Consider the following 27385-nt stretch of genomic DNA (forward strand, 5'->3'; position numbering starts at 1 on the left):
AGGGTACGTTCATAACGTGGCCAAATACGTTGCATATCAACTTTTAAATACTTCCAATAGCAGGTGATAAGAGTAAAAGTGTTTCCTGGTCAGCCATACTGCAGAAGGCAACAGCAAACCACTTGCAGTATTTTGCCAAGCATGGACCAAACCAGTGGAAGTACATGCATTCCATTGCCCTCTTAGGGCATGGTACTGGAAGGAGATGATGTAGATTCCAGAGCACAATGGAAACCAGCAGAAGTAGATAAGAGCAATGCAACAATTGGGCAGCACGGTAGCATGGTGGTTAGCATCAATGCTTCACAGCTCCAGGGTCCCCGGTTCGATTCCCGGCTGGGTCACTGTCTGTGCGGAGTCTGCATGTCCTCCCCGTGTGTGCGTGGGTTTCCTCCGGGTGCTCCGGTTTCCTCCCACAGTCCAAAGATGTGCGGGTTAGGTGGATTGGCCAGGCTAAATTGCCCGTAGTGTCCTAATAAAAGTAAGGTTAAGGGGGGGGTTGTTGGGTTACTGGTATAGGGTGGATACGTGGGCTTGAGTAGGGTGATCATTGCTCGGCGCAACATTGAGGGCTGAAGGGCCTGTTCTGTGCTGTACTGTTCTAATTCTAACATTTCCACATATTAGCAAAATAATAGTCTGTGGACAAGAACAGGTATGAAAATGGCTAAGAGAATATGATCTTTGCAGAAAGTAACAGCGACAGTGTAAGTCACTACAAGCACCAGAAATCTGTGGTAAAACAGACTTTATTTACAAAAGTGCAACTGTGTTTCAATCCTTGCTTCAGAATTGAAGTGGTCCCAATAAAAGTGACAAATAGCATCCCCCAAATTACTGTGACCATAGTGCAATTTCCCTTAACTTCTTTGCAGTTTTTGACCCAATCCTCCAATACCTCTCCTTTGTTCTCTAACCTCACTTGGTTCCACTCTATCAGTTTGCAGTCAAGCCTTCTTCAGTTTTTCCAAAATTGTGCTACCTATATTCTATCTCACACCAAGTCCCAGGTTACCGGCCACTTCTGTCCTTGGTGAACAGCATCACCCTAAATCCCAAACTCTCCATTCTTTTGACTTGACTTCTTGTGCAGGCATCCAAAAGCTGTTTTTGCAGTCAACTCTTTTATCACCTTTGTACACTATTCCTTTATTATCCTACTGGGAAGTCTCATATCGCCGTAAAACTCTTAATTTGTCCTGAATAGAAATAACCATCTTATGTTTTATTCAGCCACAAATCTTATCCTCACTAACTTTAATAGGTTCTTCATCTCATGTATTGGATTTCCTTATCTTATTCGGTCTCTGTTTCCTTTTCTAACAATGCCCATCTTTTAAGTCTTATGATTCGGGTTTTGCTCTTTGCCATTTTATTAAAATTTAAGATTCAATTAGATATTTATTAACTGAAGAATCCCAAAATCCGTGAGGAACAGCTTCAAAAGTAGAAAAATCTACTTGATATAAAACATATTTTAGGCATCAAGTATGTCACTTGCTTCTGCAAAGCAGAAATAAAAACTAAAAGCAATGAACACTGAACAGGTAGTATCTTTACCTGAGATTTACAACAATTTTCACAAAATATAGGTTTTCCAGCAATTTAGGTGTAAAATTTTGGTTTTCAAAACCCTGACATTTTAAACAAAACAGTATTTCAAACAGTAGCTTTAGTCATTTAGAACTGACATAAGATGTTACAAAATTGCAACATACACATCACAAAATACAACAGTCAAATTTTTGTCTGATCATAATCGTCAAAACACTATTCATGATTTTGTTTTGCCAAATTATCCCCTACAACCCAATGTCACTGATCAATTATATAATTTTATGGGTACCAACAATATTTAACCAGGATTTAACCAAGTGGCAGTTCTTGTTACCCACAAACCATTGGGGTGTAATCATGATACAGAAACAGAAATCAAATTATGGACATATTTTTACAAGAAAGATTTAAGACAAATAACAAAGTTCAAAACTCAAATAGGAGTTATCTTTCCAAGACTAGTACAAATAGTAGCCAAAATATTTTGTTGTTTATGATGGTATGTTTCCAGAGTGTGTACTCATTTCTTGAAATTACTTATGGTCTTAAATATATTTTTCTTTCGTCTTCCAACACGATATTTTGAATCTGGGACCGGCCTTTTGTTTCCTCATCCTGCTTTCATTTTCATTCACTTCCCACTTTCTTGTTGTTCATATCCTTAAATTAATATAAATTGGGCAGACAACAATCCATCCTTCCCATTAATAAATGTGAATATAAATTCATCCACTGGTTCATCACTCAGAAATCAGCAAAATTTTCTTCAGTCGTCAAGTCTTTCCGCAAGATGTTGCGACAATTAAATTTAAAAATTAGATGATCAATTATAAAACATAAGCTGCAATTATGCAGAAAGCAACAGATAATGAATCAAAAAGGAGCAGGATCACCATTTGGTGTCCATGTCTCATCAAAAATAAACATTTCCAGGAAAAGTAACAGGATTAATATTTGTTTTTGTACCTGTTATGGCCAGCTTTGAAAAACTGTGATATTAAAGTCTATAATCTACCGCTGCTGATAGTGAGCACTCTTCATGACTACCTTATGAACAAAAAAGTACAAATTCTCAAACTCCTTTTACACACAATCTTTGTCCAGCTTCCAGGCACAGTCTTATATACAAAATCTAAAGTATTTGAACATGAAGCACAGTTTGTTACTGGGCTTGGCATTTGCTCTCAATATTTGTACAGGATTATCCATCTACACAACCATAAAAGTGTAAATGGATATAGCAAATATAAATGAAATCTACCACCAACTCTGTGATTATCTACACTAGTGTTGGTTCCTCTCTGTCTTTCTCCCACAGCAGATTGTTTATGGTCATCTATGTATCCAATGTCTGTATTGTAATGTGTTCACGTTTCTATATCTGAGTCTATATCACTGTCCCCTTCAATGGAGTGGAATTCCTCGCTGTCTTCCTCATCTTCACTCAGTTGAACCTCATTAAGAACACTTGGTCCAAGCCTCTGCTCCTCATCTTCTTCTTCCTCTGACAGCTCATAGTCACATCCTCCACTGCTGAAGGTTGTATCACGTGTATTTGATTTGAGCCCAGTTTCTTCATAGCTCTCATAGCTGAGGGAAAAAGGTTGCATTACTATTTAGTAAACTTATGATTTAATTGAGCCGTGAAACAACCAGAGTAACACTGGATCCAATTAAACTATATAATACTTACACTAATATAGCACCTTTCAAGGCGAAACATGAGTGCTTTATAAAAAGCATTTGTTTCGAAGTGCCTTGAAGTGCTGTAATCTATTACATATCACAATCGAGTCAAGAGGCATAGTCACTGCATCTCCTACTGTGCCTTCTGACATACCCCAAAAGTCCCATCAAAAAACAGTACAGCACAGGAACAGTCCCTTCAGTCCTCCAAGCCTGTACCGGTCATGATACCACCCTTAGCCAAAACCCTAAAGAAAAAAGAACAATACAGCATAGGAAGGCCCTCCAAGTCTGTACAGGTCATGATACCACCCTTGGCCAAAGCCCTAAAGAACAATGCAGCACAAGGTCCTGTTCAATCGCTAAAAGTTACCCCTCAGCAACTTCATTTGAAAGTAAATTAGCTTCGACATGGCTACAATAACATAAACGTTTACTTTTTCACCACCATGGTGGACTTCAGGCATGTTGTTTTACCAGCTGATTTCATACCTAACAAGTTATGTTGAAACCGATGATAGCTCATGGAATTGACACCAGGTCTAAAATAAATTATATTTCTTTATTATGATGGCTACTTTTGTATTTTGTTTAACATAGGAACATATTCAGCCCTCTGAACTTGGCCCGCCATTCAATAGGTCTGGAATTGTCTCAGCTCCACTTTGCCATCTGCCTCCCATAACCCTTGCCGCCATCGTCTATCAAAAATCTGTCTCACTCTGTCTTGAATAAATCAATTAACCTGCTTTCAAGTGTTTTTTTTTATTCTTTCCTAGGATGTGGGCAGCATTTGTCCCAAATTGCACTTGAACGGAGTGGCTTGCTACGCCATTTCAGCGAGCATTTAAGAGTCAACCACATTGCTGTGGGTCTGGAGTCACATGTAGGCCAACGAATTTCCATCCCTAAGAAGGGCATTTGTGAACCAGATGGGTTTTTATGACAATTGATTACAGTTTTCTTAGACTTTTAATTCCTTTTTATTATTCCTTTAAAGTTTTTTATTGAATTCAAATTCTATTATCTACCATAGTGGGATTTGAACCTTGTTTCCCAGACCATTATCCTGGGTCTCTGGATTACTAGTTCAGCAACAATATCACTATGCCACCACCTCCCACGTATGTACTTATATCTGCAGTACCATACTGAAAAATAAAAGTATATTTTAATTGATGTCATTACTCCAATCCTTTTCAACTACAATGTTTTCATATATGTTAGATACAATTTTAAAATTTTTTTATAAATCAGAGTATCCAATTCATTTTTTCCAAGGGGCAATTTAGGATGGCCAATCCACCTACACTGCACATAGAATCATAGAATTTACAGTGCAGAAGGAGGCCCTTTGGCCCATCGAGTCTGCACCGACCCCTGGAAAGAGCACCCCACTTAAGCCTATCCCATCCCCGTAACCCAGTAACCCCACCTAACCTTCTTTGGACACCACGGACAATTTATCATGGCCAATCCACCTAAACTGCACATCTTTGGACTGTGGGGGGAAACGGAGCACCCGGAGGAAACCCACACAGACACTGGGAGAACGTACAGACTCCTCAGAGACAGTGACCCAAGCCGGGAATGGAACCAGGGACCCTGGAGCTTTGAAGCAACTGTGCTAACCACTGTGCTACCATGCTGCCCCATCTTTGGGTTGTGGGGGCGAACCCAAGCAACACGGGGAGAATGTGCAAACTCCACACGGACAGTGACCCAGAGCCGGGGTCGAACCTGGAACCTCGGCACCATGAGGCAGCAGTGCTGTCCAATGCATCACCGTGCTGCCCTTATGTTAGATATCATATGTGGAAAGTGCAACTGGTGTTTTATTGAAGACTTTTATGGGATCTTTGACAATGGCAAATGCATTGAACCTTCCTCGGTGCCAATTTGTCAAAAAGGAGTTTTCAGTGTGAAGGATATCACATGCTCATCTGGCCTTCTGTCCCACAGATCAGCAGCAAAACACTGCCAGTTATTGTTAGCATTGCCTTTCCCCCTCAAACCTTGGTTGCATTTTCATATCTTTTTAAGTTTTAACATTGAATCATTTAGATATCCAAGTGATGCTTTTTTGTTATAATAATAATCTTTATTATTATCACAAGTAGGCTTACAATTAACACTGCAATGATGTTAGGGCAGCATGGTGGCTCAGTGGATAGCACTGCTGCCTGAGGTGCCAAGGTCCCAGATTCGATCCCGGCTCTGGGTCACTGTCCGTGTGGAGTTTGCACATTCTCCCAAAGTCTGCGTGGGTTTCGCCCCCACAATACGAAAGATGTGCAGGGTAGGTGGATTGGCCACGTTAAATTGCTGCTTAATTGGAAAAAATGAATTATGTACTCTAAATTTATAATTTTAAAAAACCACTGCAATGAAGTTACTATGAAAATCCCCTAGTCGCCACACTCCGGGCCCTGTCCGTGTACACAGAGGGAGAATTCAGAATGTCCAATTTATCGAACAAGCACATCTTTCGGGACTTGTGGGAGAAAACCAGAGCGCCCGGACGAAACCCACGCAGGCACGGGGAGAATGTGCAGACCTCGCACAGACAGTGAATCGAACCTGTGACCCTGGCACTGTGAAGTAATAATGCTAACCACTGTGCTACCATGACTGTTGTACATGATTTGTACATGAGATATGAGCTTTGTTGACAATGCTAGCATTTAGTGCCCATTCCTAATTGTTGTCGAGAAGGTAATGGTGAGCCACCTTCTTGAACCACTTCAGTACATGCAGTGTAGGTACACCAGTACTATAACAAAGCAAATTCCAGGATATTGACCCAGTGACAATGAAGGAAGAACAATCTAGTTCTAAGTCAGGATAGTGTGGGGTTTGGAGGGGAACGTTGATATTACCATGCGTCTTGCTTTCCTTGTTCTGTTGGGTAGTAGAGTTTGGAAGGTGCTGTCAAAGGATCTTTAACAAGTTTCTGCAGTTTATATGGTACATTGGAAACGATGCTGCCACTATGAGTCAGTGAGGGAGGGGCTGAAAGTTTAATGTGGTGAATAGTGCGGCAATCAAACAGCTGTGCTTTCACCTAAATGGTGTCAAGCTTCTTGAGTGCTGATGGAGCCGCACCCATCCAGCTGAGTGGAGAATATTCCATCACACTCCTGATTTGAGCCTTGTAGATCAGTGTTTTTCAAACTTTTTTTCCGGGGACCCACTTTTACCAACCAGCCAAACTTTGGGGCCCAACCTGGCCGACCTTCACGACCCACGCCGGCCGACCTTTGCAGCCCACGCCGACCGACCTGTGCGACCCACCGTTTTCTCTTACCTTGTTTGTTACTGACAAAAATGGAGGAAATGGTTTTGGGTCCTTTTGGCCCCCCGAACTTGAAAAAAAAAGGCTGCGACCATATTAATAAAATGTGGCCGCACTGTGCATGCGTGCCCTATCATCGGTGTACATGCGCATAGTTTTGTGCATGCGCACCGATGATCGGACACGCATGCGCAGTGCAGCTAAATTTATTTTATCTGTTCCTGGCCATTTTGATGGCCGCTCGCAGTTGGCATTATTAAAAGCCGACTGTTGCGCGCGGATTTGCGCGATCGGGAGCGCCGTCACGTACGGCTCCGCAACCCTCCCGACACCAGCCCGCGGGTCACGCCGCCGAATTTGGCAATGCCTGTTGTAAATAATGAATAGGCTTTAGGGAAATCAGGAGTCAAGTTAATCGCTGTAGAATTACTAGCATCTGACCTGGAATTGTAGCCCCAGTACTTTTGTGGCTGGTCCAGTTAAGAATGTTAATAGTGGAGGATTCAGCGATGGTTATGTAATTGAATGTCATGGGGAGATAATTAGATTCTGGCTTGTTGGAGATAGCCATTTCCTGGCATTTGTGTGATCCAAATGTTACTTGACACTTTATCAGCCCAAGCTTGAATATTATCCAGTTCTTGATGCTTACAGACACCGACTCCTTCAGTATCTGGGGAGCACTGAATGATACTGATCACTGGGAAACGTCAGCGCATAATCCTCACTTCTGATCTTAGATTGGAGGGAAGATCATTGAAGAAGCAGCCGAAAATAATTGGGCCTTGGACACCACCCAAGTGAAATAGAATTACTTTGTCACAGATTTGCTATTGCTTTTAGGTAATGATATGTAGCTGCTATTTAATGGTAAAGATTAATTATTTTACCTAAGCCTAACCAAAAAGGTAAAAAGAACAAACAATACAGTACCTTTCATGACTTAGGTGCCCCACAGAACTTTACAACCAGTGAATTATTTTTTTGAAGTATTGTCGCTATTGTAATGCAGGAAACACAGCAGCAAATCTCTACACAAGGTACCACAAACAGCAATGTGACACAGCTATATTATCCAAAGTCCGGCTGTCGAAAAACGGACATTTTTCCCTTGCGAGATTGGGACACTCCCAGGACAAAGTAGGAAATAAAGTGTGGAAATCAAGACATTCTTGGGCTTATCCAGATGATAGAATCAGCGAGATTTGTGCACACAGAGGATCTGCAGCACTTTTAAGATCTGCTCCCCGGCCTTCCCTATTCTCCGGTCACAAAGCTACCTGCCCAATTGCAGGATAGAGCTGGGGATTTTCTCCAAAATGGTCTGTAATCCCAGGGAACTCGAGGTTAGAGACAGAACTAAGTTACATGCCTTGTGTACCGATTTTCTATGTTTGTAAATAGCTCTATTGTAAAGTGAGGCAAATCCACTAATTCCTTCCAACCAAACTGGGATCAGTTTATTGCCACCAACTCCCAGTGAACGGATCATATTGGCGGAGGATAAGATTACTTCCGGGAATGATGCTTCATGAATTCTAGATCAGGTCTCAGTCCTGCACTCCTTCAGATAGCTATCTGACAACAGAAAACTTGGGCAGGATTTCCCATGCTGTGTTTCGCACAATGCCGGTGTCAGGATCTTCTGGTACCATCACTAAAAAGGGGGTTTCATTTCTATGAGATGCCCCCCCCCCCTCACTTCCAAACTAATGGTGGATAATTCAAAACCTTGGAGAATCTGAAATCCAGCACAGTCTCATTCCAAAGGTTGCCAGATTTTAGATATCGGACCTATAATGACCAGAATTTATTTTAAGAGGTATCGGTCATGGTAATAAATAAAATATAATTATTCAGGTGTTGAGCACCCGCAGTCAAACATCTTCAATAATCATCAGTTAAACTTATGATTTGGACCCTGCAAGTAAGTGATGCCTCAAAAAAGACATAAATATCTGTTTCCAGCCTATATGTTTCTCATCCTGACACTGAAAACTGTTGATTAGACTAGCAAAGTGCATTGTAAAATAGCTTGATTAGCCCCTGAGCATCGTTAATTTACAGGTCAACAGTCTTAACTAAATGAAGATGATAAAAGGGTCACTTAATATCAAAAACTTTGCAAGCATTGTAACCACTTCCACCTGCCTGCCTCTTTCAGCCTTTTCCCATGGAGGCCTCTTAGCAAGGAAGCTCAATCACCCGATCGTGATACCCATTCATTGTAGCCAACCCTGAGAAATCAAACTACACTATTTCCCAGTAACCAACCAACCTATTCGCCACCCCGTATGACCTCCACTCTTCTAGCCCATCAAGGCTGGATCATATGAATATATAAAATATATAATAATCTTTATTGTCACAAGTAGGCTTACATTAAGACTGCAATGATGTTACTGCTCTTCTGCATATTTTTGCTGGCAAAATAAGTCACCCTGTTCTTTGGCGAGTAGGATTTCTACCATTACAAACACCTTCCAACTTGTAGAACCTCTGCCCCCAACTACAAATTACACGACTGAGCAATATAACTCCTCCACCACAAACAAAGTATAATTTTGACTCTAGATTTCCCCCATTGCGCATATCATGGTGGCCCCTGTAAACCCCACTGACCAGGACTTTAGTCCTAATGTCCCAGTAAGAGAATCATCTTTATCCATGTCGCTTTGCTTCCACTCCCCACACCACTTCCACTGAGCAGCATCTTGACTTCTGTGGTACTGCAACCAAACAGCATCTTCAGCAGCAATTTCACTGATACCCCCCATCACCCCTTCTCTGCACAGTACTTCAGCATGAACCCTCCACCATTAATTAGAGCCCCTAATTGAGCAACATTTTGCCTTCCCAATCCACAAGTAGCATTTTTGTCTTTGTCTAACACTAGTGATGAGCAGAGGAGATTGAAACTTTCCTATTTTATTCCTTCCCATTGAGATGATGAAGGCAGTCAAATGTAAATTAGTTCATTAACAATGGGGAGATCTGCCAACATACATTTATCTACAGAAAACCTTGAAGTCTGATAGATGTTCATTAAATTGTCAATAGTGAGGGCAACACGCTGGCGCAGTGGTTAGCACTGCTGTCTCATGGCACCGAGGCTCCAGGTTTAATCCTGGCTCTGGGTCACTTTCCTGGTGGAGTTTGCACATTCTCCCCGTGTTTGCATGGGTTTCGCCCCCACGATCCAAAGATGTGTAGGCTAGGTGGATTGGCCACATTAAATTGCCCCTTAATTGGAAAAAATGAATTGGGTATTCTAAATTTATTTTTAAAAATAAATAAATAAATTGTCAATAGTTTAACAGAAGAAAAAGACAGTCAAATCCAGGTGGTTTTAACCTGGCCTGGTCAGAAATTTACAGGCACCTTCCAATTTGCAAACTTTCTTCAAGAAACAGCTTGAATGAGTAATAATTACCTCAGAAAAAGTCAAGTTATACAAGATCAGTAAGCCATTACTCTATACGTGAATCTAGTTAAATCATAATACCTTCACATGGTTTGGGAGCTGTCCCAACCAAACCTGAATAATCAGATTGGTCATATGTTTACCGGCAGTTTGCAATGTTATGGAAAGCAACAGAAAAAAGATCTCACAATCATCCCTGATGAATGAACACACAAATTTAGAGGAGTAGGCCCCTCGAGCCTGCTCTGCCATTCAATAAGATCATGACTGACATGCTTGTAATTTCAACCCCAAGTTCCTGCTCACCCCCTTTTAATCAGGAACTATCTAGATCTGCCTTTAAAATATTGAAAGATTCTGCTTCCACTGCCTTTTATGGAAAAGACTTGCAAAATCCTATGATCCTCAGAAAAAGAACTGTCTCCTCATCATTGTATTAAAGGAGCGACCCCATATTTTTTAAGGGATTTGTGGAAAAAAGACAATGAACAAGTCAAATGTTAAAATAGATAACTTACCTTTGAGTAAACAAGAGAATGGAACAACTTATGTCCAATAAAGTTGATGCAAGAAGCATTAAGTGCCTAATGGTACTATCAAGATTGCCTGCACCTTTTTTGTATATCTTTTTTTTTTTAAATTTAGATTACCCAATTATTTTTTCCAATTAAGGGGCAATTTAGCGTGGCCAATCCACCTACTCTGCACATCTTTGGGTTGTGGGGGCGAAACCCACGCAGACACGGGGAGAATGTGCAAACTCCACACGGACAGTGACCCAGAGCCGGGATCGAACCTGGGACCTCAGCGCCGTGAGGCGGTTGTGCTAACCACTAGGCCACCGTGCTGCCCTCTTTTTTGTATATCTAATAAAACTTGAAGTTTGGGTCCTGCTGGTTTGAAGCAAAATGCGATTTAGAGAAATGATAACCCACTCTGTTCAAATAATTTTACCTTACATTACTGTCCTCCATGATCTGAGAGGTCTCACCACCATCTCCCTCATAGGACATCATGCTCTCCTCATTCTCCATTCCCATGCGTGTATTCTCAGGTGTCAGATGAGGTTTTTTTGGTCGGATGGCAGTTGTTTCAACATCAGAGTCACTGCCACTCTCACTGAGCTGAATAGCTTTTTGAAACAAAGAAGAGTTTGAATTAACAGGCAATGTTAGTGGTCAGTCAACCAACAGTTAGTCACAATATTGTGTCTGTATAATAGAGTCAAGCCCTTGGTACCAGGAAGCAATTTTCCTGCACAATGGTGGAAATACCCATTTCAGTTTCTTTCACATAAGGCAGTTGATAAGTTTCAGATTTTGAAAGAGAAGTGGTGGGTAAAGAATTCCTTTTTAATGTTGAGACCCTAGTCAGTTATTAACTGAGAGCCGACTCCAAATAAAAAGATGACCCTGCTGTAGCTGATCTGGAATACCACATTAAAAACATGCCAAAAGCCCATGAGCCTGTCAGCATTATGGTGCAGCATCTCCTCGGGAGTATCCAGTGCCAAAGAAAACACACATTATATTGCTATTGCCCTTCACAACAACATACATGTGCGAGGATTTTCCCTTTTCATAAAGTTGAAGACAGCACAAATGATCTGGCTGAACTTTGCACCTTATATGCACATTTCCCTCTCTTCCTGTAAACCTGACTGGAGTGAGATTGGGAGGACCAAGTGGTTCGCATTAAAGGTAATAAAGGCAGTGTATGTTGTGAAGGTTGGTCGGCGTGGGCCGCGAACGTCAGTTAGCACAGTTCACGAAAGTTGGCCAGAGTGGGTCACGAAGATTGGCCCGTTGGCAAAAGTGTGTCCCAGGAAAAGAAGGATACACTGGGATAGAGGAACATAGGAATCTCAGAGTACAAATAAACCAATCACGGTTGTGCCACAGGTTAGCAAGGCCATAAAAAAGGTAAACCATACACTAGGCTTTGCTTCTAAAGAGTTAGAATTGAAAAGTAGGGAAGTTTTACTAAATCTAAACCAGTGTTTTTTAAACCTTTTTTCCCGGGACACTTTTTTCAAATGTAAAGTACCCGATTATGTTTTTCCAATTAAGAAGCAATTTAGCGTGGCCAATCCACCTTGCCTGCACATCTTTTGGGTTGTGGGGATGAGACGCACGCAAACAGGGGGAGAATGTGCAAACTTCACAGGGACAGTGACCTGGGGCCGGGATTAAATACGGGTTGTCAGCGCCGTGAGGCAGCAGTGCTAACCACTGCACCTTTGTGCCGCCGTCCCGGGCCCCATTTTTGCCAGCCAGCCGACCTTTGCGACCCACGTCGGCTTCGCAACAGATACAGGCCGACGTTCACAAGCGACGGCACATTCGCTTATCATTAATGCGAAAGGGGAGGCTGCTTTGTCCTCACAATCTCACTCCAATCAGCTTCACAGGAGGAGAGAGGGAGAAATGCACATATCAGGTGCAGACTTCAGCCAGTTTCTTTGTGCCGCCTCAATCTTTATGCAAATGGAAAATCCAACCGAGCAGATGTGGGAAATTTCTTCTTTATAGGCTGTGAGCCAGAAGCCCTGGAACTCTGTTCAGAGCTAACACTAGCACTGTTCTGTCCTGCCTTGTACTCTCCTGAGCAGTGTCTCCAGCAGATTCTGTTGTGAGTTCCTGTCCAATTGATACACTGCCTATTTGAGTCTCTTGCTGTGTCTTCATTTTAAGAAAATGATCCACCTTCGCAGTCCTCTTCCCAGCAACTAGAAAATGGAAGCAGCTCAGCTCCGTTATTTGGCTCCAAAAGTACGTACATGGAGAGTGCTTGATGTCAAGATTATGTGCAGGGTGCGTGACCTGTTTTCTGCTGCCATTTTGTGTCAGAATATGCAAATAATTTAATTTATTTTCATGTAAAAGGCAGCCGTGGCTGCCATTCTCAATTTAAAATCTGGTTGCGGCAGTTGGGTACTTCTCCCATGATCTGGACCACCATAGGAACAGCGTGACTGATTACTATGCAACCCTCCTGACACCTGCCCGCTGCCTGGTTTAAATTTCAAACAATGACAGTAAGTGTCAGTTACCATCAATTGGTGCATTTTCCATGGCAATACCTCAACCAATCAGAGCCCACTTGCCAACCAACCAGCACTCTTTTCCCAGACAGAATAAATTATTCTTGTAAAGTTCCTGATGAAGACGAAAAGCTTCGACATGTCTCTTTTTGCAGCGACCATCATATTAATAGCTTTGACAAAGGGTCATCTGGACTCAAAACATTAGCTCTTTTCTCTCCCTACAGATGCTGCCAGACCCCCTGAGATTTTCAAGCATTTTCTCTTTGGTTATATTAACAGCAGACTCTGTTATGCATAATATGCAAATTATTTTTCCAGTTTATAGAAATGAAACAATTGTTCCAGTTTAGTGCTGAGCAGCTGTGTTTCAATCTTATCTTTTACTTCAATCCATTCCTGTGTCATGTGTTTTTGTGATCAACATCTTAGTTTCAATTAATGATTTGCACTGAGTTAACTGATCTCAGACTCGACATGATAATTGCTTTCAATATCCTTGAGGTACAACAAAGAAAATTAGCCAGTTTTCATGTTCCAAGTCATTTTCCAGTGACTTCTGCTGCAAAGAGCATACATGTAGATAACAGGTGAGCATTGGATTTTTTTTTGTGATGTCACTAGAGGGTAGCTACCTTGCCGGCGTTTAGGCCACTTAAATGATATACTGGAAATGGGTGTCAACATCAGTGCTTAAAATAGAACATAAGAACTAGGAGCAGGTGTAGGCAATTCAGCCCCTCGAGCCGGCTCCGCCACTCAATACGATCAAGGGTGAGTTCCTCTTGGCCTCAAATCCACTTTCCTGTCCATTCCCCATAACCTTTCACCCCATTACTAATTAAAAAGCTGTCTATCACCTCCTTAAATTTACTCAATGTCCCGGCATCCACCAGACTCTGGGGTAGTGAATTCCACAGATGCACGACTCTGAGAAAAGTAATTTCTTCTCACCTCGGTTTTAAATCTGCTACCCCTTATCTAAAAATTATGGCCCCTCGTTCTAGATTGCCCCTCAAGAGGAAACATCCGCCTACGTCTACTTTGTCAATACCTTTCCTTTTATGATCTTATATACCTCAATTAGATCTCCTCCTATTCTTCTAAATTCGAGAGAGTAGGCCTAAACTGCTCAATCTATCTTCATAATACAAACCTTTCATCTCTGGAATCAATCTCATGAACCTTTCTAAACCACCTCTCATGAAACTACATCCCTCCTCAAATAAGGGGACCAAAACTGTACACAGTGCTCCAGATAAAGTCTCACCAATGCCTTGTACAATTGCAGAAACTTTTATACCCTTCCTTCAGCTATAAAGGTAAAAATTCAATTTGTTTTCCTTATTACCCTCTGTACCTGCATACTAGTTTTCTGAGATCCATGCACGAGGACATCCATATCCCTCTGCAACAAAGCACTGAAATTTCTCTCTATTTAGATAATAAGTTGCCTTTCCATTATTCTGACCAAAATGGATAACCTCACACTTATCCGCGTTAAACTCCATCTGCCAACTTTTGGTCCACTCACCTAACCTATTCATATCCATTTGTAAATTTCTTATTTCCTCAATGCAACTTACTATCACACCTATTTTAGTGTCATCTGCAAATTTGGCTATAGAACCATCTATCCCTGCATCCAAATTATTAATATAGATTGTAAATAGTTGGGGCCGCGAGGACCGAACCCTGTGGCACTCAACTAGTTACATATTGACAAGCAGAAAAAGATCTATTTTTCCCGACTGTCTGCCTTCTGTCGGTTAGCCAGTCCCCTCTATCCAAGCTACCCCTAACCCCTTGTGATCTTACCTTGTGTATTAACCTTTTGTGCAGCACCTTATTAAATGCCTTCTGGAAGTCCAGATCTACTACATCTACAGCTACAATCCACTTGGCTTGGTGCATCTTCAAAGAACTCTAGCAAATTAATCAAACACTATTTGCCCTTCATAAAACTATCCTGATTCCGATGGAATGCAATTTGACTTTCTAAATGCCCTGTTATTACTTCCTTAACAATGGATTCTGACAATTTCCCAATGACAGATGTTAAATTAAGTAGTCTATAGTTTACTACTTTCTGCATCCCGTTTTGAGTAAGGACATCACATTTTCATTTTTCCAATCCACTGGAACGTTTCTCGCATCCAGAGAATGGATCCACTATCTTTGCTGCCACTTCCTTTCAGACCCTACGATGTAGACTATCAGGCCCTGGGAACTTGCCTGCCTTTAATCCCAGTAATTTGTTTCGTACTTTTTCCCTATTGACGATGATTGTTCTAAGTTCCTCACTTTTTATTACCTCTGCATTATCTGTTACTACTGGGATGGTACGAGTGTTCTCCACCATGAAAACTGAGGTAAATTATTGATTTAGAGTTTCCGCCATTCCCATGTTCCCCACTATTAACTCCCCACTTTCATCCGCCAAGGAACCAACATTCACTTTAGTTCCTCTTTTATATACTTATAGAAGCTGATTATGTTAGTATGAGGACAAATTTGGCCCCAGTGAACTGTGCAGGAGGAGTAAAAGGTTCGACAGCTTTTGCTACCTTTTTCAATATTTTGCATTATTTTTCTTTCATAATTTATCTTTGCTCTTTTTATTTCTTTTTTAGTAACCCTTTGTTGATCTTTAAAAGTTTCCCAATTTGTCACTGGTCTTTGCAATATGACATGCCTTTGTTTTTGTCTTTATGTTATCTTTAACTTCCTTGCATAGCCATGGATGTTTTTCCCCTCTCTTACAATCTTTCTTCCTCTTTGCAATATATTTTGTTATGAGGAATTGAATATTTCCTTAAACAACTGCCACTGCTCAACTGTCGTACCTTTTACTCTTCCTGCACAGTTCACTGGGGCCAAATTTGTCTTCATACTAACATAATCACCTTTAACTCCTGAACGCGAGTATGAAACTCCAGTTTCTCACCCTCAAACTGAACTTGAAATTCTATCGTGTCATGATCACTCTTCCCTGGATGATCCTTAACTATGAGGTAATTAATTAATCCCTCTTAAGTGCACAGATCAAATCCAGAATAGCCAACTCCCTGGTTGGTTCCACAACATATTGCTCCAAGAAACAATTGTTAATACATTCAATGAACTCTCCCTTGAGGCTACCCTTGCCAATTTGATTAATCTAGTCTATGCACACATTAAAATCACCCATGATTATCGTCATACCTTTCTTACAAGCCTCTAATAATTCCTGGTTTATACTGTGCCCCACTGCAGAACTACTGTTTGGGGATTTATAGATTACTCTGACCATGGACTTCTTTCCTTTGCTATTTCTTATTTCTACCCAGACTAATTCCACGTGTTGATCGTCACTGCCAATATAATTTCTCACTACAGCACTGATATCTTCCTTTACCAGTAAAGCCACACCACCTCCTTTCTGTCTATCTTCTAAAATGCTGAGTACCCTTGGATATTCAACTCCCAGACTTGGTCTCCTTGTAACCATGCCTCAGTAATCACCACCAAATCATACCCCTTTGTCTCTATTCACGCCGTTAGCTCATTAATTTTGTTCCTAATGCTTTGTGCATTGAAATATAAGGTTTAAAGTTTCTTCTATTACCAAATTTCTATACTCTTGTCCGATTCCTTATACAGCCATAATATGACAAGGGGACAGCTGTAAGAAATGTAAGTGTATTTCTTGTAATGTATTTGGTCGTCTTTGATTCGTGTCATACCTCATTAACTGACCTCTTGACAGAATAGGGCTCAAACTACATTTAAAGGAATAGTCAACATTTATTTAAACATGAACACTGGACCTACTTAATGATAGTAACCACTATTTGATATTTCAGAACATGTACAGAAATAGCCTTCAGCCATCATGTTTAAGGTTGCTGGATCTCCTAAACTCATATGCCTCCCCATCTTCAAACGCCTCCTGAAAACCTACATTTTTGATCGTGCAATTGGTATCCTACTCAATGCTCTCTAATCTCTTTCACATCTTTCTTTTTTATATACACAGAAAAGGGATTCTATATACAATACATTTCTATACTGTTGTTAGAATTCCACTCAGGGGACTTTGTTGATTCCATTTAACTATGTTGCAAACTTATTTTCATACATCTTCTTGCTTTTAAAACTCATCAAATTCACAATACAATCTGGAATAGCAACAAGAATTCTCCTTACACGAAAATGGATTATCCCCTTCTTCCTCTTCACTGTGTTCCTCATCCTCCCCATCTGACATTAGCAAGTCTTCATACAAGATGCTCGCCTGACGCTGCGGTATATTTATCTCATCCTCATCTTCCATTTCACACTCTCCCTCAGTTGCTTCCTGTCAAAAGATAATATTGCAAAATATTTGATGGTGTGTTTCACAAATGAAAACAGAACAGAAATGCATGAAAATGTCAAATGAAACATTCAAGGTTGCAATGAATTATTACATGCAGAGCAAGGTAAAAGTCACTTGCTGGGGCAGGTGTCTTCGGTTTACCATCATCATCTTCCTCAAAACCCTCCACATCCACATCAGATTCCTCCTCACCTGTCCTGATACGCCCCTCACGGCAATGGCCCTAAGAAATAAATATACCGCATGAGAATTTGAAAGTAATGCAATCCTAAAAGAGGGACACACATTCTTTCAAAGGAATATCAAAGCCAGCGAAGTCCTGGAATCAATCTCTGGTCTACATTGATTCAGCTGACCTCGGCTGTAGTAACAAGGGGAGCATCACATTTGACGTCAGTCAATGGATTGAGGAGAGAACATAAAAAAAAGTCCTCTTCTGATTGCTATTCAGTGACCACTGCAAGACAGTATACATGTACAAATCTATGGTGAGGACAGGATTGTGCGTATGGTCAAATAGCCTACTAATATTCCATGACTATGTTTAAAATTGAATACCGAATTGCACAAAAGTTTGGGATCAGTTTCGGCATCCAATAGGTAAATGTTATTGTTGAACTTCTAATGGTTCAATTTCATACAAACATATGTTGTGATCAATGTAACTGTGCACCAGAATGTGTCAGTAGTTTCAAAGAAGGGAGGGAAACAGAAATCACACCAGTTTAAGAGGGGCTGTCCATTGGTACCTCCATTGTCACATATAGGAAATGAAGACTAATAAAACATAAATTAGCTGTACGCAACTTTTTACAATGTTGGTTTAAGGAGTAGAAATGGGACTTTCAGAACCCCGAACAGATACATGAAAAAAAGACCTGTCAGCTGAACCATTTGTTAGATTCTCTGTCTTTCTTCTCACCTGCATCAACCTGTGGTGCATTTTCTCTGGTGTTGTTGTTGGGGTGGCACTGGCAGACATACTGCCTTCCTCATGAAACAAAGAAAGTTCCTGAGACATAATAAGTGACATATTTCCATCTTCGAATTCTGGTGGCTGAAACATCCACAAAAATAGAAGAGGTAATTGTTTTTTAAATTTCTAAAAGCATTTGATTTTCCTTTATCAAGTCTGTGTGTAATTGTAAAAACGTATATCATCCTAAGTAAATTGCTGAATTTTCTCCAATAGCCATGTGATCTGATAAGCACACAAGGTATATCAACTCTCAGAGTATGTCAGCAGATATACCACAATAGATTACATTTATGCAAGGTAAACAAACATACAAGTGATGAACCGCCCTGTGCTCAAGACATAAGAGGATTTGGGAGTGATCGTGGGATCTGCAGGCGAAAATCAGGAAGAGCAAGTGATTCTTCCTCAGGTTTAAATTTTCCACATTCAAATGAAGGGTTCTAGTTTCATTGCCATGGAATACACTGCAGAAATTTCCCTCAAGTAATCAGATGTGCTCCAGCACCCCCTTTAGAATTGTACTCTCTATTTTATAATCTCTCTCCATGTTCTTCTTTCCAAAATCACTTCACATTTCTCTACATTAAATTTCATCTGCCAATTGTCAACCCATTCCACCAATCTGTCTATATCCTTTTGAAGTTCTAGACCAGTGATTTTCAAAGTGGAGGTCGCAACGCGCAGATGGGTCGCCAAAAGGCCACCAAAATGATCCCCAAATGTCGCCTGACCATGTTTACTGTTTTCTCTCGGAGTAAATTCTCACTGCATTACAGTGCATAATCGAGTGAGGCTGGTGTAGAAGCCAGTGTCATGGACTTCCTTGTCTCGCTGGGCCAGACTGTAGTTGGGCAGCTTGCAGTCAGAGAACTGGAAAATTCTCTTTGGGTGACATATCTTGCTACTGTGTTCAGCGCAGGATCTGTATTATTTCTTCAGTTCAGTGTGGTATTATTTCTGGAGTTCAGTGTGTCTGCACGGTAGCACAATGGGCAGCACAGTAGCACAGTGGTTAGCATTGTTGCTTCACAGCACCAGGGTCCCAGGTTCGATTCCCAGCTTGGGTCACTGGCTGTTTGGAGTCTGCACGTTCTCCGCGTGTCTGTGTGGTTTTCCTCCGGGTGCTCAGGTTGTTCCCACAAGTCCCGAAAGACGTGCTTGTTATGTGAATTAGACATTCTGAATTCTTCCTCAATGTACCAGAACAGGCGTCGGAGTGTTGGGGCTAGGGGATTTTCACAGTAACTTTGTTGCAGTGTTAATGTGAGCCTAACAATAATAAAGATTATTATATAGATTATTATTTTATCATTCTCTCGGTTAAGCTGGACATACAGCCTCCTCCAACCTTACAAACCCCTATATCCACGCCTTCCATTTCCAAATTGTCTCTCCACACCGGGGCTCTTGTCCTTCAAGGACCCTTCTTTTTTTCATGGAGTCCCCCGCCGCTATCCACCCCCTCTTCCCAGATACTCGTCCCCAAGTATCCGTCTCTGCTATGTGGCTGCGTGGACTCCATCAGCTGAATTGGTTCCTCTACAGCAAGGACCTTTGCATCTATCTTTTTTTTTTATAAATTTAGATTAGCCAATTATTTTTTCCAATTAAGGGGCAATTTAGCGCGGCCAATCCACCTACTCTGCACATTTTTGGGTTGTGGGGGCGAAACCCACGCAGACACGGGGAGAACGTGCAAACTCCACACGGACAGTGACCCAGAGCCGGGATCGAACCTGGGACCTCAGCGCCGTGAGGCGGTTATGCTAACCACTAGGCCACCGTGCTGCCCTCCTTTGCATCTATCTTTATCGGGGCTTGTATTGTTCGCCAACGATGGCATTAGCTGGCGACTAAACTACACTCATGTATACAGGAGCCGGTAAAATGTTACAGGTGTGTGGAATGGAATGTGTCTGCACGTTTTGTATATTGGTCAGCTGAACTGTGCCCAGCATAGTTTTTTTTTAAGAATGCTTTCAGTTTGTTAAATAATTACCTGGGAAACGGTACTGACAGGCGTCCAGTGACATTCTGTCTGACCGTGTTTTTAGTTCAACCGTTCATTTTTTACAATTAAGGGGCAATTTAGCATGGCCAATCCATCTAACCAGCACATCGTTCGGGTTGTGGGGGTGAAACCCACGCAAACACGGGGAGAATGTGCAAACTCCACATGGACAGTGACCCAGAGCCGGGATCGAACCTGGGACCTCGGCGCCGTGAGGCAAGAGGGCTAACCCACCTGTTTCTGAAGTTGAAGTTTTGAATTTAATTTCCTATCCGAGGTCGTGTTAGGTTTTGAACGTGTGAACACGACATTGTTAAAACTGTGCAATATTGAGTCTGTTAATCTTTCCAGCGCTACATGCAATTTTCCAAATGCTAACAATGTGTGTGAAGAAATAAAATAACCAAATAATCCTAAATTACACCCTTTAGCAAGGTGTCAGGGTGGAGCTGTCATTGAAGGTGAAACACCAGCTCAATTTTAAAAATGACATTCAATAATACAGAAGTGGCAACAATGAGTGTGACTTTTTAAAAGTAACTATGGAGAATCTTTTGTGAATGTGGCGTGGGTCGCAACAGTTGGTCATTCTGTAAACGTGGGTCACTCGAAAAAAAGTATGAAAAATATTGTTCTCGACTATCCTCATCCAAGTTCTCGATGTTTGTTTCCTCAACAAACATCCATTAACTATTGTTCTCAGACTGGATTCAATGGCAATCATCTTCTAATCTCCAGTAATATGAAGTTTATTGTTAATTCTTTACAATGGGTCAATAATTCCAATGTACGTCAGCTTCATAATCAGATTTTGAGTCAATTTGGCAGTTGAAATATGCAACATGTGAATTGCATGGAGTAACAGTTTGCAACAGTAAACACATTTGGGACTGCAACATTCAACACCATCGAATTCAGTTGAAATGTCCTTATTTGTTACCTTTTCAAAAAGGTTTGATTCTCTACCAAGCCACATTTCAGATATGTAAAGTGCTTGATCTTTGTCATGATATGCAAACATGCAGCTAATGAACACATAGAATAGGACACGACCAATGAGCAGTCAGGACACTCAGGGGTGGTATCTCACTATAAAAGGGATGAGGCACTCACACCCCGCCTCTTTCCACAGACCAACATCTACAGAGTGAGACAGGGTGTATCCTCAGCATCACACCCCAGCACGTGGCTCAGAGCAAGGCTGGTTCAGTTCGACTGAGTTACTACATTTAGATTATCAGAGAGTCGAACTCATTGAGAACTGTGCTCATAGGTCAATAAAACACATTGAACTCACTTCAAAGTCTGGAGCATCTTTTACTCAAAACTGCATCGAGTGGCAGCTTGTGTTATTCCAAATTACAAAACACAACAATCTTCAAAATCATATCTATGTTTTGCCCATTTAAAGTTACGACAACGCCTCATGCCAGGAAACCGGTGTTGAATGTTGAACATATGTCTGTTTCTCGCTGGCATTGCAAACATAGTAGGGGATAGTACTTTAATTTTAAATGCAGTTCAATAGCATTTATAGGGTCATAACATCCAATTAGCATTGGAAAGTGATGGCATTTACCTCCTCTTGAAAACTTTGTTGAACCCTTTTTTAAAAAATGTACTTTATTCCAAACGTGTAAAACAGCAACAAATAACAAACACTCCACAAAATCACAGTCCACAGTTTGTACAATTTCTCTCTTTTTATCCCCTTCCACAACAAACTATTCCTCAAACAGCTTCATGAACAACCCTCACCACATCTCGAAGCCCTTCGCTGACCCCCTCAACTCAAACTTAATCTTCTCCAACCAGAGAAAGTCCTAGCCAGGCCGCCATCCCACGGGTGTATCCGACCTCCAATTCAACAACTTTCCCAGCCAATTAGAGAGGCGAAGGCCACAACATTGGCCCCCATCCCCTCCAGAAGCCCTGGCACTTCCAATACCCCAGAAACTGTCACCATTAGATAGCGTCCCAAACTCTCCAAGTATCTCTCCAACTTCTCGCAACCCCAGAACATGTGCGCATGATTTGGTGGCCTCCGTTCACACTTCACGCACTCATCGGCCACTCCCTGGAAGAACCCACTCATCCTCGCCCAAGACATATGTACCCTATGCACCACTTTGAACTGAATCAAGCTCATCCTCGCACAGAAGGAGGTTGAGTTCACCCTCCGCATTGTCACGCGCCACAATCGCCAGTTTATTCCCCCCACCCCCGAACTCTTCTGCCCATTTGTTCTTGATCCTTACCATTTGCTTCCCCTTGCTCCCCCAATCACCCTCTATCTCTCCAATCCTATCCTCCCCCAACTCATTCGGGTGCAGCAGTTGCTCCACTAATGTGTACTCCAGCAACCTGGGAAAAGCCCTCCAATCTTTTTGCGCAACGCCCCGCACCTGCATATATCAAAACTCACTACTCTTCGGTAACTCAAACCTCTCCCGCAACTCAAGACCCTCAAACCTCCCTTCCAAGTACAAGTCCTTAACACTCGCCTGTCCCACCTCCTTCCACTTCCCATACATCCCATCTATCTCACCTGGCTTGAACCTGTTGTTCCCGCACAATGGCGTGAACACCGACATCCCCTCCAACTTAAAATGTCTCCTCAACTGATTCCACACCCTGACTGTAGACCGCATCACTGGGCTCCGTAATAGCTACGGAGCCGTCAACCTAGTCCTCAGAATGGATCCCTTACAGGACTCCTCCTCCATCTTGACCCATGGCGTCCCCACCATCGCCTCACGTTCTCCACATTCGCTGTCCAATAATAGTGCAGAATGTTTGGTAGTGCCAACCCACCTTCAGAACATAGAACAGTACAGCACAGTACAGGCCCTTTGGCCCACGATGTTGTGCCGATTATCTATCCTAATCTAAGATCAACCTAACCTGCACCCCTTCAATTTACTGCTGTCCATGTGCCTGTCTAAGAGTGGCTTAAATGTCCCTAATGACTCTGACTCTACCACCTCTGCTGGCAGTGCATTCCACGCACAAACCACTCTCTTTGTAAAGAACCTACCTCTGACATCTCCCCTGTACCTTCCTCCAATCACCTTTAAATTATGTCCCTTCGTGACAGCCATTTCCACCCTGGGGAAAAATCTCTGGTTCTCCACTCTATCCATGCCTCTCATCACCTTGTACACCTCTATCAAGTCACCTCTCTGCCTTCTTCGTTCCAGTGAGAAAAGCCCTAGCTCCCTCAACCTTTCTTCATAAGACATGCCCTCCAGTCCAGGCAGCATCCTGGTAAATCTCCTCTGTACCCTCTCCAAAGCATCCACATCTTCCTATAATGAGGCGACCAGAAATAGACACAATATTCCAAGTGTGGTCTAACTAGAGTTTTATAAAGCTGCAGCAAAACCTTGCGGCTCTTTAAACTCAATCCCCCTGTTAATGAAAGCCAACACACCATACGCCTTCTTAACAACCCTATCAACCTGGGTGGCAACTTTGAGGGATCTATGTAAGTGGACCCCAAGATTCGTCTGTTCCTCCACACTTCCAAGAATCCTGCCTTTAACCCTGTATTCAGCATTCAAATTCGACCTTCCAAAATGAATCACTTCATATTTATCAAGGTTGAACTTCATCTGCCACTTCTCAGCCCAGCTCTGCATCCTGTCAATGTCCTGTTGTGACCTGCAACAACCCTTCAACACTATCTACAACTCCACCAACCTTCGTGTCATCGTCAAACTTACTAACTCACCTTTCCACTTCCTCATCCAAGTCATTTATAAAAACCACAAAGAGCAGAGGTCCCAGAACAGATCCTTGCAGGACACCACTGGTCACCGACCTCCAGGCGGAATACTTTCCATCCACTACCACTCGCTGTCTTCTTTCGGCCAGCCAATTCTGTATCCAGACAGCCAAATTTCCCTGTATCCCATGCCCCCTAACTTTCTGAATGAGCCTACCATGGGGAACCTTCTCAAATGCCTTACTGAAATCCATATACACCATATACACCATATCCACTGCCCGACCTTCATCAATGTGTCTCGTCACATCCTCAAAGAAGTCAATGAGGCATTTGAGGGGGAACGGCCACGAGGGATCCCTGCACTGTCTGCCCGTTTGTTTTCTTTCCCCTGACTGTAACCCAGCTACTCTTGTCCTGTACTTTGGGTGTGGCTACCTCCCTGCAACTCTTCTCTATTACCCCCTCTGCCTCCCGGATGATCTGAAGTTTATCCAGCAGTGCAGTCTTTCCCTGTGCAGTCTAAAACTTTGTGATCTTATCACATTTGTGCATACACTTGCCACTGGGGATACATACAAAAGCACACCCACACCACAAACGTCAGGCCAAACCCAAACCTACCCAAAATTTAAAACAAGTACCACCACTCCAACCGATCGAAGGCCTTCTCCGCATCCATAAAAATTATAACCTCCGGCACCTGTGCCCCTGACTGAGTCGTAACCACATTTAACAGCCTCCTGATTTTGCTAGAGAGAGCTAAGGGTCCTTTACAAAACCCGTTTGATCCTCAAGAGACCACTCCTGGCACACATCCTTCCCTTCCATTCCACCAACAATTTAGCCAGTACTTTCAAATCCGTATTCAACAACGAAATGGGCCTGTACAACCTACACTCCATCAAATCTTTCTCTTTCTTCGTGATTAGTGTAATCGCCGCCTGTGTCAGCAGCTCTGACAACTCCCCCTTCGCCAACATCCCCAATAAATGTGGTGCGAACTCTACCAAAAAAGCCTACGAAAACTCCACCGGGAGGCCGTCTGGTCCCGGGGCCTCCCTGACTGCATTACTCTGATACCATCAATCACCTCCCTGAGCCTCAGTCGTTTCCTCCAACGGCTGTCTCTTCTCTTCCTCCAACATTGGGAACACCAACCAGTTCAAAAAATGACTCATATTCCCTTCCTCGCCACCCAGCCCGCCCCCATACAGCTTTGCATAATATCCCCTGAACACCTCATTTACCCCCTGCCTCTGACACCACCCCCCCTTCTCCGTCCGCACCCATAGAATTTCCCTAAACGTCACCTGCCTCCACAGCTGGTGGGCCAGCAAATGTCTCGCCTTCTCGCCGTACTTGTACCGTGCCCCCTTGTCCTCCATAACTGCCGCACATCCTTTCCCATCGTCAACCTATCAAACAGCCCCTGCAACCTCTTCCTCTCTGCCAACAACTCCTTAGTGGAAGCCCCCAAGTATCTCCTGTCCACCTCAACTATCTCATCCAGCAACAGTCCATGCGCCTCCCTTCTCCTATCCCTGTGCGCCTTGAATGAGATAATGTCCTGTCGAACTCCGCCTTCAACCCCTCCCGAAACGTGGCAGCTCACGTCCATCCGTTCTGATTAATATCCACATAATCCCAAATCGCGAGCCTCACCTTTTCACAAAACCCCTTACCTGCCAAAAGACCCAAATCTAGCCTCCAGCTCAGCCTCTGTACTTGCCTTGAGCTAAGCCTCACCTCCAGCTAATGCGGCGCATGATCCAAAATCACAATTCCCACATAAACCGCTCCCCCCCCCACCTCCACGGATCAACCATCCCATACGTTCCATAAACCGTCCCAACTCCTTCACCATCCTCGAACTTCCCATTAACTTGGGGCTTGACCTGTCCACCTTCGGCTCCATCACACAATAAAAATCTCCACCCACAATCAGTTGGTACATATCCAAGTACGGAATCGCTCCCACTAACCCCTTTACGAACCCTGCATCGTCCCAATTGGATGCATTTATGTTTTTTTTCTTTTTTTAAAATAAATTTAGAGTACCCAATTATTACTTTCCAATTAAGGCGCAATTTAGTATGGACAATCCACCTACCTTGTACATCTTTGGGTTGTGGGGGTGAAACCCACGCAGACATTGGGAGAATGTGCAAACTCCACACGGACAGTGATCCAGGGCCAGGATTCGAACGCCTCAGCGCCATGGGCAGCAATGCTAACCACTGTGCCGCCCCCGGGCGCAGATATGTTGACTAGCACCACTGGCGTCCCCTCCAGCACACCACTCATTCTTACATATCTTCCCCCCGGATCCCACACATTGCAGGCACTCACAAACCCCGTCCTTTTGTTCAACAAAATGGCCACTCCCCGCGGTTTGATTCAAACACCAATTGAAATACTTGTCCCACCCATCCCTTCCACAACCTAACATGATCCTTCACCCGGAGGTGCGACTCTTGTTGAAAAATGACCTTCACTTTCAAACTCCTCAGGTGTGCCAAAAACCCGGGACCTCTGAACCGGGTCATTTAATCGATGTCACAATTCTTACCAGAGGCTTACGCTTCCATTCCCCTCTACCATCTGCCATCATCCCCCAACAGTTCCACCTCACTCAATACTATAAGACCATAAGACATAGGAGTGGAAGTAAGGCCATTCGGCCCATCGAGTCCACTCCGCCATTCAATCATGGCTGATGGGCATTTCAACTCCACCTACCAGCATTCTCCCCGTAGCCCTTAATTCCTCGCGACATCAAGAATTTATCTATCTCTGCCTTGAAGCCATTTAGCGTCCCGGCCTCCACTGCACTCCGCGGCAATGAATTCCACAGGCCCACCACTCTCTGGCTGAAGAAATGTCTCCGCATTTCTGTTCTGAATTTACCCCCTCTAATTCTAAGGCTGTGCCCACGGGTCCTCGTCTCCTCGCCTAACGGAAACAGTTTCTTTGCGTCCACCCTTTCTAAGCCATGTATTATCTTGTAAGTTTCTATTAGATCTCCCCTTAACCTTCTAAACTCCAATGAATACAATCCCAGGATCCTCAGCCGTTCATCATATGTTAGACCCGCCATTCCAGGGATCATCCGTGTGAATCTCCGCTGGACACGCTCCAGTGCCAGTATGTCCTTCCTGAGATGTGGGGTCCAAAACTGGACACAGTACTCCAAATGGGGCCTAACCAGAGCCTTATAAAGGCTCAGTAGCACATCGCTGCTTTTATATTCCAACCCTCTTGAGATAAATGACAACATTGCATTCGCTTTCTTAATCACAG

General features: G+C 42.8%; 1 protein-coding gene across 5 annotated transcripts in view; it reads right to left on the reverse strand.

The window, feature by feature from the left end:
* Positions 1-733: 733 nt before the first annotated feature.
* Positions 734-27385, reverse strand: part of taf1 (TAF1 RNA polymerase II, TATA box binding protein (TBP)-associated factor) — a 191159-nt gene continuing 164507 nt past the window's right edge. For 4 of the 5 annotated variants that reach the window (XM_038776265.1, XM_038776262.1, XM_038776266.1 and 1 more), the window contains 5 exons: positions 18288-18422; positions 17457-17588; positions 17194-17344; positions 10917-11094; positions 734-3147 (listed from right to left, as the gene is read on the reverse strand). In XM_038776265.1, the coding sequence (XP_038632193.1) occupies positions 2925-3147; positions 10917-11094; positions 17194-17344; positions 17457-17588; positions 18288-18422 (819 nt within the window). In that variant the 3' untranslated portion in view covers positions 734-2924. The remainder of the gene's footprint in view (positions 3148-10916; positions 11095-17193; positions 17345-17456; positions 17589-18287; positions 18423-27385) is intronic. The other variant, XM_038776267.1, reaches the window with a different exon arrangement.

The sequence above is a fragment of the Scyliorhinus canicula genome, chromosome 17 (genome assembly GCF_902713615.1).
Source record: "Scyliorhinus canicula chromosome 17, sScyCan1.1, whole genome shotgun sequence".
Taxonomy (NCBI): Eukaryota; Metazoa; Chordata; class Chondrichthyes; order Carcharhiniformes; family Scyliorhinidae; genus Scyliorhinus; species Scyliorhinus canicula.